Source organism: Benincasa hispida, chromosome 9 (genome assembly GCF_009727055.1).
Source record: "Benincasa hispida cultivar B227 chromosome 9, ASM972705v1, whole genome shotgun sequence".
NCBI lineage: Eukaryota > Viridiplantae > Streptophyta > Magnoliopsida > Cucurbitales > Cucurbitaceae > Benincasa > Benincasa hispida.
In genome coordinates, this window is record NC_052357.1 from 41870521 (window position 1) to 41883137 (window position 12617).

General features: G+C 31.2%; 1 protein-coding gene across 1 annotated transcript; it reads left to right on the forward strand.

Moving 5' to 3' along the window:
- The first annotated feature begins 6571 nt into the window (after positions 1-6571).
- Positions 6572-10032, forward strand: LOC120085483 (subtilisin-like protease SBT3.17). Its single transcript, XM_039041465.1, has 3 exons — positions 6572-6804; positions 6891-6988; positions 9591-10032. The coding sequence occupies exons 1-3, from the start codon at positions 6605-6607 to the stop codon at positions 9662-9664; spliced, it is 372 nt and encodes a 123-aa protein (XP_038897393.1). The 5' UTR covers positions 6572-6604; the 3' UTR covers positions 9665-10032.
- Positions 10033-12617: the final 2585 nt, after the last annotated feature.

Genomic DNA, 12617 nt, shown 5'->3' on the forward strand with positions numbered 1-12617 from the left:
AGTAAAGACGATCGTTTATAAGCAATCACGTAGCTTATAACTATGTGATGAGTATGAAAGTCTACGTGATCCTGTAGTAAACATCCATGCATCGAGTATCATATACTGCGCGGTCGTGTAGTTAATGACTATGCAATGAGCATGATAGTCTATACGATCGTTTAGTAAACATCCATGCATCGAGTATCATATACGCGCAATCGTGTAGCTAATGACTATGCGATGTGAGCATGATAGTGTACACAATCATATAACATGCAAGGATGCGTCGAGTATCCAATACCGCGCGATCGTCTAGCAAGCGAGCATCTACGTGATCATGCAGCCAATGCAGTACAATCGTGTAGCAAACTCTACACGATTGTGTAACATTAACTATGCGATCGTTTAGCAAATGCTATACGATCGTGTAGCAAACTCTACACGATCGCATAACAAAAACTATCCGATCGTTTAGCTCTAGCTACACGATGTGACAACCTCCATTTCGTCTTCTCCATCAAAATGCACTGCAACCCTTCTTCTTTGAAGCCTCATGAGCGACTCAAAACTTAAACAAGTATAGACTCGATTGCAAATTATTGCTAAAAAACACAGGGGCCCTTACAATACCACTTTGTAAAATTTAAAGAAAGCCTTAAAACGAGAATTCTATCCCAAACATCCATCAACAATTCATCCACAAACATTTATAATGCAGATTATAAAACCCATCAGCAATGTAAACGAATTCAATACAAGAATGAAATTTGGAATCAGAAACCAACAACTTGGCTCTGATACCAATTAAAGGAATCTCGACATGAGGAGATCCTTGAGCGGAAGCGGATCGTCCAAATTCCATTAATTATTGAATATAAAATTTACAATAAACATACAAATAGATATGCATTCAAGGTTAAATTACAGCATGCTTTTACAAAGAAAATAGGTTTCAAGAAAACTCACCTTTGAAGAACCTTTCTTCAAGTAGTCCCTCGTACGAGCCACAAACAGAACTCCTTCCTCACGAATCTTCTTCTTCACACACGAACACTACCAGTCGAGAATCCTCTATATTCTCTTTTGGGATTCAAAGACTCAAGAAGGAGTTTTGGGCTTTGCTTGAGTCCTAGGAAGAGGGAAAGAGATGGAAAGGATGAGAGGAAAGTTTTCTTTAGAGAACCTTTCTCTTTCAGATTGTGAATTCTGTGTATGAATCCTTGGAAGAAGATGATCTCTCAACTTCTTTTATCACAAGTTAGTTATTGAGAGAATAATGAGAGGGAGTTGTAACTTCTTCCCTTTTTATTAATTTCAAATAAATTAATAAAATAGAATATATAATAACTACCTTATTCTATATATATAACATATAACCTATAGTTTTATATTGCATCAAATACAACATAAACTATAGATTTTATTCTCTCTTAACTATACATGATATTTAATATAAATCATATTTATATTAAATCCACTTATATGAATCTCATTCATATAAATGATATTTGGATCATATCCAAATATTTTATTCCTCTCAATGAATCTCATTCATATAATTGGTATTTGAATCATATTCAAATTCCTCTCATAATGTATCAAATACATTATAATTAATTATATCATATATAATTAATTCCCTCAATTAATTTGAACATTTCAAATTAATAGAAAGATTAAATCTCTGTTGAGCTACAGTGGGGACCTTATGAATCTATAGATTGAAGCTTCAATGGTACTCGGATAATTAATTAAACTCTTTAATTAAATTACTCAACATCCATTAACTATCGGTCACTCCACTAAAAATTGACAGCTGCACTCTTCGCACTACAGATAAATTTCTGTGTCCATTGGAGATAACCAATCAACATTGTGATGACCCTTCACAAATTGCTCGTATGTATAACTTGGCCAAAATACCGTTTTGCCCCTGTAGTTACACCTAACTCCTTAAGTACCACTGATTTCTCTAATGAACAATAAGTCATAGTCCCACTATAACCAAGTTCTCTTGGGCTAGGAGAGCGTGTGACCACTATGTTCAAGACCCGGAATCAGCCTTAAGGAAGCAATTTATCTACTTATCCCTGCATCAGGGAAGAAGTGAATTATGTCTTGTGTAGAAGTTCCCAGTTCCCAGTCAGACGAATTCCCAAAATGGTAGGATACTCTTGCTTGCTTGCATGTCTCCACATGATTGATCAGGATTAAATCATTTGTAGCACTTTACAACACTTGTAATACCTACAAAGCGGGTCATATCCGTAGTTTCACCAAGATAAGGTACCCAACCTTATCCATCTACTACAGACCGTTTAGGTTATTATTTAAACAAGATTCACTTGTATGTCTCTACATACTTGTTTAAATTACATGAAATAACCTTGGATCTTAGTTTATTGGATCGAGTATATGCTTATAAAATAACACTTATTTTCTTAACAACAATATGTTTATACAGAGTTTACAAACTATGAGATTACAAGGAGATTTAGGATACCATTCCCAACAACCGCACTGTTGACTGGTTATATCGAATGGACACATAAATATATTTGTAGTGCGAAGAGTGCAATTTGTCGATTTTTATTGGAGTGATCAACAGTGAATAGATGTTGAATAATTTAATTAAAGAAGTTTAATTAATTTTAATTAATTATTCAAGTACCATTGGAGCTTCAATCTACAGGTCCATAAGGTCCCCTCTATAGCTCAATAAGAATTATTAAGAATTAATTTTGGATTAATTTGAATTGTTCAAATTAATTGAGAAAATTAATTATATCTGATATAATTAGTTTAACTTAATTATATATGATATAAGTAATATAATGTATTTGATACATCATGATATAAAGTTTATTTTGAGAGGAAATAAATATTTAAATATGATTCAAATACTAATTATATGGATGAGATTTATATAATTAAATTTAGTATAAATGTGATTCATATTAAATGTCATGCATTATTGAGAGAAAATTAAACTATAGGTTATATTATATTTGATATAATATTAAAACTATAGGTTATGTGTTATATATGATATAACATATAGTTATACTACATATAATAAGTTAGTTATTATATATATAATTATTATTTAGATTAAATAATTTAAATCTAAATTTAATTTTTGAAACTAGAGGGAGGGAAATCACTTCCTTCCCCTTAATTTTCTCTCAGTAGAACGTGTGTCATGGCCAATTTTACGAGATCTTCTTCTTCCTCCTCACAATTTGTTTTGTTTTTTTACAGACTCTTTGGAGGTGTAGATCTCTCTGTAAAAAAAAATCCCCAAAAATCTTTCCTCCTCTCAAAATTTACTCAGAGCCCACAGCTCCTGAGAATTCTCTACCCAAAAGAGAATACAAAAGGAATTTCTTGTGATGGTCCCTTCTTGGATTATTGTAAGTTTTGGAAATTTGCTTGTTTGTGGTTGTTCGTGACTAAAGAAGAGAAAATTTGTGAAGGTTTTGGCTTCAAGGGTAAGTTTTCTTGAAACCCTAATTTATTTTTCCCCTCTCTTGTATGTTGTAAAATTTATGAAATAATGCATATTTTGGTTCTATAAATTTTGGTTCTATATAAAATTAAAAATTGGGAATGATTCCTACTTCCACAATGGATATTCACTGTTCGTTCAATTGTAGCATAGTTGCTGATTGAGATCAATTATAATTGTTTGGTATTGTTATGCAGTCAATCTCCCCTTGGTTTGTTGTCTTTACAAAGTTATTATAGATTAATTTAATATCTCATAGAGGACCATGGTAATATATTAAAGTAATAGTTCAATGCATTAATGAACTTTACAATTGTTTTGAAATTACTTGCTCAACTTCAACACACAGAATTACTAGTTTAATCTAGTATAATAATAATAATAATAATAATATAAATTTCAAACTTATCCAAATTAAACTTAACAATTAAGTAAGTGATTAAAATAGTATTAATTTAATCCATTAAGGCACTAGGTTAATTGATATAAATAAAGGCATGATCCTCAAATGGCATGACATTATTTTTTACTTTCCCTCTTGGAGTGGTGCACAATCATGTATGTTCTCCTCCATTTCTTGTCTTAAAGTGCTACACATCCATCTCCCTTCTCCAATTTGGAGGAATCATGCTTTGTTCCCTCCTCTTCCATCACTAGTATTTATTTGTAATTTATTATATAAGAATCATCTAACAAATTTTTACTGAGTAAATGATAGTATTGCAACTTTAAGAATAAGGATATTTTTAAATAAAATATAATGTTAGGAAAGAGACCTTCAATTTTTATTTTATCAAATTAGATCATAAACTAAAATAAGTGTTGTAATTTTTATATTCAAGTTAATTTTTGCTAATTCACCTATTAATTTTGATAATATTAAAAAAATAGTATAAAAACTTCATGTATTCATTCATTTCAATGAAATAAAGTTTTGCAAAAAAGAATAAATTTGACGAATACTCAAATTAACTATTAATTAACCGTCAAAATTCATATATTTTAGCTAATGTCATTTTCTCCAAAAAAAAAAAAAAAAAAAAAAATCTAAATTTGCGTTCTACATATGTTTATAATTCATTGAACTATCATAAGAGAGAATGTTTTTCGAACGATAGTTGGTGTAAGAAATTATTGGAGGGTTAAAGTCTTAACTTTTTTTTTAGTTTGAGTTTAAAATTGCAACGTTTGTCTAAGTTTGAGGTGAATTTAATGAAATTAAAAAAAAAGATTAAAATTGATACAACTTAGAAGTTTAAGAATGATCAAAACTGAGTTTTTTCTTTATTTAATAATATTATTATTCTGAAATGATATTAATTTAAACTCCTAAATTTGAGTTGTATCAATGTAAACTTTTGAATTAATAATTGCATCAATTTAAATTTTGAAATTTTGCATGTACATCAATTTACACCTGCATTACGTTCTATTCAAATAAACATTGTGTGAGACTTGTAACTTTATCAATTAAGCCCCCAAACCTTTATAAGCAAATTAGTTTTAACTCTCAATTAGAACGTTCTTTGAAAATTGTCCAGAAGAAATCTACACACATCTAAGAATTAAATGCATAGACGATTTTCATATGTAATCTTGATAATTTGTTCGAGTTGATTTACTTATAACAATTTAGATGTTTAATTGAAACAATTAGGGAAATTGTAATGGTGGTAATTTAAATATGCATTTTTATAGGTGTATCATTTGTATTTGATATTTTACAAATATGGCAAGAACTTCAAATAAGGATTTCTAATTATTTTTATTTTATATTTCCCTCAACAATCAATTGATAGAGAGAGAGAAAAAAATAAAGATAGAGAGAGAAACTCGTGACCGGTGACCAGAAGTGTGGTGGTCAAAGGAGGTGGAACAGTGGGCGGCAATAGATGGTGTGGAATAGTGGTAGTGGGTGAAAGAGATATGTTGGGGAAAGAAAGATAAAGAGAGAGGGAAATAAATAACCGACAACGAGACGTGCAATTGTTGATAGAGGTAAGCGGCAGGGAGGTGGAGTAGTGGGCGACGACAGATGGTATGCAGGATTGTTGGTTGGTGAGAGAGAGATGTGTGTGTGTGGGAGGGGGGTCTGTTGTTGCGAAGAAGATGAAGTTCAGTTTTTTTTCCTTTTAATTTAAGTGTATCATTACAAAGTATATCAACTAAGTCAAATGCATAATTATCAACAGTATATCAATCAAGTGTATCGACACTATATCAGTTAAATATATTAGCATTACAAAAGAGTTCATCATTATCAGGTTAATTATCAGTATATCAGTAATCAAGTATATCAACTTTATCAGCAATATAAACGAGTAAATGATTGACAAATTTATCAACAATTTATCAATCAAGTACATCATTACCAAGTATATAAGTATATTGGTCAAGTATATCAAATTTATCAGTAATATAAACTAGTGCATGATTGACAAATATATCAAATATATTAGTCAAGTACATCATTATCAAGTATATCAATTATATCAGTCGAGTATATATTAATAATGTATCGGGTATACATCAATAACGAGGACATTTATGAATTTTATATTTTTTATATGTGGGTTGGACTTTGTTTTTGCCAATTTTACATACAATAGACATGTGGATTATGATCCTAATTAATATATTTTGTTTTGTCATTTTTGCAAGTACTACAAATAAGAGTCCGTAGGATGGATGACCCAAAAAATTAGATAAAATAATGTGAAATAACTCGATTTTTTTTAAAAAAAATGTCAAATGACCATTTGTTGGCCTTTAAGATGGGTCCATTGAGCCATTAATCCCTAAATAATTACATGTTTTGGTATGATCTTTTTTAAACTAAGTTTGAAGGAAGGTGTTAATTGATATACTTAATAAAATTTAATATTTAAATTATGCAATTATTACCTCTTAAATTGATACCATCCCAAAATCTACGAGTATAAATTGATTTTTTTTTTTTTTTTCTTTTTTGGAATTTAGCCTTTTTGGGTTGTTCATCGTGAATTATTGGAATGAAAACTAATGGTCCCAAATCCCTCTCTCTATGTACTATTGATTACCATCTCTAACTAAAGTACTCGACTATATCTATACATCATTATTCAAAACTTAGAAATGGCGAACTTGAATTTTTCTTCTCTCGTTTTGCTGTTCTCACTTTCTCTGAATTTGGTGCTTACTTCTTCGGCAATGTCCGCCCAATCCACCGATTCCAACTCCGCTTCCCCGGCGGTGCATATCGTTTACATGGAGAAGCCTCGCGATGAGGAACCTGAGGCCTATCACATCCGAACCCTAACTTCTGTTCTCGGCAGGTCTCTCTGTTTTCTCTTCTCCCCCCCTTGTATCTGTTCTTTGTGGATTTTGGCCATCAATTTTGGTTTCCTTTGTTGATTTGCAGTGAAGAAGCTGCTAGGGAGGCTCTTTTGTATAGCTACAAGAATGCTGCCAGTGGCTTCTCTGCTAGGCTTACTCCCGATCAGGTCGCGGAGATTTCCAGTAAGTTATTGCCATTTTCATCTATACTAAACGACAATATTTCCTATACTTTCCATTTATGTATCAATTTAGCCATTTTACTTATAAATTTGTAATATCATCATACTTAATTGTCCATTTACACTATGTGACGAATTAGACTTTATAATTTATAAACAAACTTGACCTAATTAGTTTATTTCATTAAATCTTAACAAAAAAAAATTAGAATAGAAACTAAATTGTTACAATTTATCAAGTACAAGGACTAAATTGATACTTATTAAAGTTCGTAAAGTAAATTGTTACAAATCCAGAAGTACAACTAAATTATTGAAAGTATATAAACTAAATCGTTACAAACTCTAGCTTGTTACTTTCATGAAAGTTCAGGAAAAGAAAATGATTTTTAGCCAAGATATGATCATATTAATGCATTTTGAGTAGGGCGAGTAAAATATGATGATTGTACTGATACCCATTTGATAAAATCCAAATGAAAGCTTCTCCACATTTTAAAAGTCAAGTTTTGTAATCTCTTGATTGCATCATCACGAGGTGAATCGACCTGTTGTGTATGCATGCTAATACTCGGTTATCGCTCTTGTTACTCGCTCTTAGTATTCTTTAAATTAACTTTCCCTCTTTTTTTGGGCATTTTTCGGAGTTGCCCTTCCTTTAAACTTATTGATTAGCGAGAACAACCCTACTTCTTGCGAACAAAAATACCCGGAAAATTCAAACCAGCAGGAAGCATCAAAGGTGCACATGTTGGAAAGGTGCAGCTGGTTGTCCTCAAGGTTTTTGCTAATGACTTATAGGGTTTAGGACTGGGCTTGGCATATATGTTTTTCCCTTTTTTTTTAATAAGAACCAAGACTTTCATTGAGAAAACAAAATGAAAGAATACAAAGAGCAATCTAAAAAATCAAGATTGAAGGCCACAAAAAAGATGAGTCATCAAAGCCAAAAAAAAAGTCATAGAATTTCATCACTCGAGTTTCGATGGACACTTCTAAAGGTCCTATTATTTTTCTCCTCCATAGATCCCTCACAATTGTGCAAACATCTGCTTGCCACAAAAACCTCCCCTTCTCCCAATAAAGTAGATGGATGAGGAACTCCTCGATCATTTCTCTAATAACTTCTAAATGAGCATTTATATTAACACTTCTGTGAATGAGCATTTATGTTGCTTGATTTCTGTATTTTCAAGGCTGGATTTGGGAACTTCTTGTGTCTGATTGCAAGTGTTTTGTTGGTCGAATTTAGTGTAATTTATTATTAGTTTGTAGAAAATTTTCTAATTTAGAAAATGTATATTCCAAACGCCTGAAGCTACTAGGTTGCTTGGTCGTTTGATTACCTGAAATGTGAAAAGCAGAGTGTCAAACAGAACTTCTTAGTTTTTAGCTATGAAGCACAGACACGGTCATGGGACACAGACGTGACAGGACATGGCGATATGCCAATTTCTAAAATACTAGAATACAGACACGTTGGGAATATGCTAATTTTTAAATTATTTTTTATAATATATGTAAATTTAACATAAAATACTAAATATCTTCTACTAAAAAATACATGACAGGTCAAATGTCAAGTTTTAACCAAAACCATTATAGTTTGTAGATGTACAAACCAACAAAATGCGTTTGTTCAACATTTAAAAATAATAATACATACTTGAAGTTGAAACTTGAAAGTTGATTACTAATTTACTGATAAGCAACGGCATTGTGGGTAAAAATATAAAATAAAATAATAATACATACTTGAAGTTGAAACTTGAAAGTTGATTACTAATTTACTGATAAGCAACGGCATTGTGGGTAAAAATATAAAATAAAATAATAATACATACTTGGAAGAAGAAGAACTGATGAGCAGTGTCCACATCGAGCAAGCGGCGGCGGCCAGCGAGCATGGAACGGCGTCAATCAGGTGGCGTCGGCGGCACCTTCTGCTCCAGTGAGAAAAGCCGAGACTTAGAAGGTTGAATCAAATGGGTTGTGAAGTTTGGACTGCTGTTTTCCGTGAGGTGCACGACAAGAAGGGAGGTGGAGAGGAGACGTGGAGTTGAAAGGTTTATATTCTATTTAATTCAGAATTTAGGTTTTATGATTTTTTTTTATGTTCTTTAAAAAAGAAAGGTAATGGACTTTTAATTTGGGTCCAATTTCAAACCATTTCCTCTTTAATTTTTCTGTTCAACATGTCTGTGAAGATTCTTCATCGTGTCCCAACGTGTTCCTAGCATGGAATCCGTGTCCGACACTGATACCACCTCGAATATAAAGTATCCGTGCTTCATAGGTTTCTTAGTCATTGACTATGTTCTTGAAGATGGTTACTGACATAGTATATTAAATATCCTCTAAAATTTTCAATAGAAAATATTGTAAGATCAAGTAGTTGTCCTTAGGAGTATGTTTGGGTTTGGGAAGGATTTTATTAAAAATGATTTACTTATAAATGATTTATTAAAATTGATTTTCATATAATCATTTAAATATTTGGTTCTCTACTTTTGAAAGTGATTTTCATGCCATGAAAAGTGATAAATGATTGAGACATGCTTGGAAGTGATTTAGAACAAGTGTTTTATTTTGGTACTTGACAGAACAAGAAGGAGTTTTACAGGTTGTCCCAAGTCAGACTCTTCAGCTGCATTCAGGGCCTTCCCGCCTTCACTAGAAGAACATGGACTCTTTCCAGCAGTTTGAAAGTGCATACCTAAATAAAGTGTTCTTTGTCTGTCTATATTTTGCTTATAATCACATATCTATTCACTATATACTATTACACTCACGTATCTATTTTCTAGGGATATTCGTACGAATGGCTCAAACTTTTGGGTCTAGTCCAATGTTTACTCACCGAATCAATATAAGGTTGTATGACCTTTTATTGGTGTCACTTTACAAGTGCTCCATACATATACGGTGAAGTTTTAGCCTTGTTCTAAGTATCGGTTTTGGTCTAGGTGAATGCATATGTTATAAACTCAAAGCACATGAGACCAAGAGTGCAATCAATTGTTGTTTTAGTATTTTGCCTTATTATTACTATTGAGTTAATTATGTCAGATGTATCGTATGAAATGGACCGACTTGAGGTAGCCTTGTGAGAGTTTGAATAGAAGTGAGTCCCAAGGAGAGAGCGAGAGCGAGTATGAGGTTAAAGACAAAATACAATGCTACTCCTTTTTATAAATTATTCTATTTTTTATATGTTTATTTTTAAGAAATAATCGTTCGATATGGAGTGTGATAATGCTCATTTATAAACACTATTTTGCTCTAAAAACTTATGTATTGGTCGGAAAGAAAATTGTTTATTAGTATATCTTATACTATTTTTAGTGAAGATAAAACAGGTTAAGCATGCTTGAAATTTTGATTTGTGGAAAAATATGTAAATGTGTAGAAGAAGTTATTTTGTAAAGAACTTGTCAAGTTTTAAACTTTTGTGTAGAAACTACAAAAGGACTAGGTTGGCCACATAAAGTAAACTCCAAAGTCGTACACATTCATTATGCGACCATTAATTTTCTAACGTAAAGAATCCTGAGATTCCATTGGGATCCTAAGCAATATGTTAGTGAGCTCAGTCTTTCATTATGGTATGAAAGCTCAAAATGTGTCGTTAGAGTTACATCTAAAATACTTTGATTCTACTGTCTAGACTATTCAAAAACTTACTACTGTAACTTGGGCGTCAAAGTGTACAGCTTAGTTCAATACCACATCAGTGTACAATTATTTTTCTTTTTTAGGGTATTAGGCGATTTCCACCATTCTGCAAAATTTCTATTAAAATGAAGTTATTTGAAGCCTAATTGGTGTGTCATTTTATCCATTGAAAATAAGAAGATAAAAACAGAGAAGAGGAGAGGATGAAAAAATGACCATATTAATAAAATTCATTGCAACCTATTTGATTTCAATATTTTTCACACCGATATTAATTTGAGATGTGAAATTAAGTACTAACGATTTTCAAAATAGTTAATGAGGGTCTAAATTAATTTACTTTCCAAAGTTTACAACTTTGGATTGAATTACTAGTTTATGATTTTAATTAATTCAATCTGCAAGTTCAGAGTATAATAATTAGGTAAATTTCAAATTTATCCAAATTAAACTTGACAATTAAGTAAGTGATTCCTTCTAGTTAGTTAAATTTTGATGCAGCAGTTCTTAAGGGGAATGTGGGTATTGGAGTTATTGTTTGTGATTTCAATAGTGATGTTATGTTTGTTATGGAGAGCCATTTTCTTTTGTCTAACTCCATTGAGCTTACAGAAGTTATTACCATGTATGAGGGCATAACCAAGACTCTTGAAGCTGGCATAACTTCGTTCTAGTTTGAAGTTGATTCTTTAATTATCTAGAACCTCTTGATTGGAAAATCTAGCTATGCTAATTGGGTTTAAGTTTTTGTTGATTCTCTCTACAATTTGCACAAAGGTCATTTGATTCACAGTTTCCTTTTTGTTAACCGTTAGTGTAACTCTGCTGCTCATGTTTTAGCTTCCCATAATCGTTGTCTCAAATGTTTAGAAATCTGGCTTGAAAACCATCCTCCATGGGTGTATTCTGTTTTACTTTCTAATTTGTCTAGTTCTTAAATTTTCTTGTATTCTTTTCACCATCGTACTAAAAAAAGTGATTAAAATAGTATTAATTTAATATTAGGTGAATTACTATAAATAGAGGCATGATCCTCAAATGGCATAACATTCCTTTTTCTTTCCCTCTTGGAGTGGTGCACATTCATGTATGTTCTCCTCCATTTCTTGTCTTACCTTGCACTATAGAGACTGTCTCCAATTTAGAGGAAGCATGCTTTGTCCCCTCCTCTTCTATTTCTAGTATTTAATTCTAGTTTATTGTACAAGAGTCTCTTAACAGTTTTTTTTTCTTTTTTTCTCGGAGAGTAGTTTTAAAATATTTATGAAATGTCAAAAATAGTATCTCAACTTTTGAGAGAACAGAAGAATCTTTTAAACGACATACAAACTTTAGAGGGCTTTTTAAGGGAAAAAAAAAAAAAGAAAAAAAAATCAAATTTTGATCCTAAACCCGTCAGATTGTATCAATTTGGATCTTAAACATTTAATTTAATCAAATTGGATACTATACTTAAATAAGTGTTAGAAATTTTATCTTTGGATTCAATTTCGCTAATTCACCCACTAGTTTAAAAAAGATATCATTATAAAAATCTTCATAACTCAATATATAATAAAATTTTGCACAAATATAAGTTTGAACATTACACAAACTAATCAATAAATAACTGCCAAAATTCATAAACTTCAACAACAAAAAATAGTCTGGAGTAATTTTCACCAAAAAAAAAGTATAGTTTCTTATTTGGAGTATGTTTTATGATATTTAGAGCTAGAAATTATTAGATGATAAAAATTGCAACAATTTTTTGAATTTGAGATTGAGATTGTTTATCTAACTTTGAGGTACAATTTGATTAAATTGAAAATTTACGTCAAAATTGATACCACTTGACAAGTTTAAGGGTTAAAAATAACTTTTTCCTTTATTATTATTTTGGAATTTAACCTTTTTGACAAATATTACTCTTGAAGATAGGCCTTGAATAAGAATTCGTTAAATTACAAATTTAA

Bases quoted from the DNA above. Each gene is read 5' to 3' on its own strand.
- LOC120085483 (XM_039041465.1), top strand. From the start codon at position 6,605: ATGGCGAACTTGAATTTTTCTTCTCTCGTTTTGCTGTTCTCACTTTCT. The intron at 6,805-6,890 runs GTCTCTCTGTTT...GTTGATTTGCAG, and splicing joins CTAACTTCTGTTCTCGGCAG to TGAAGAAGCTGCTAGGGAGG. The intron at 6,989-9,590 runs GTAAGTTATTGC...GGTACTTGACAG, and splicing joins TCAGGTCGCGGAGATTTCCA to AACAAGAAGGAGTTTTACAG.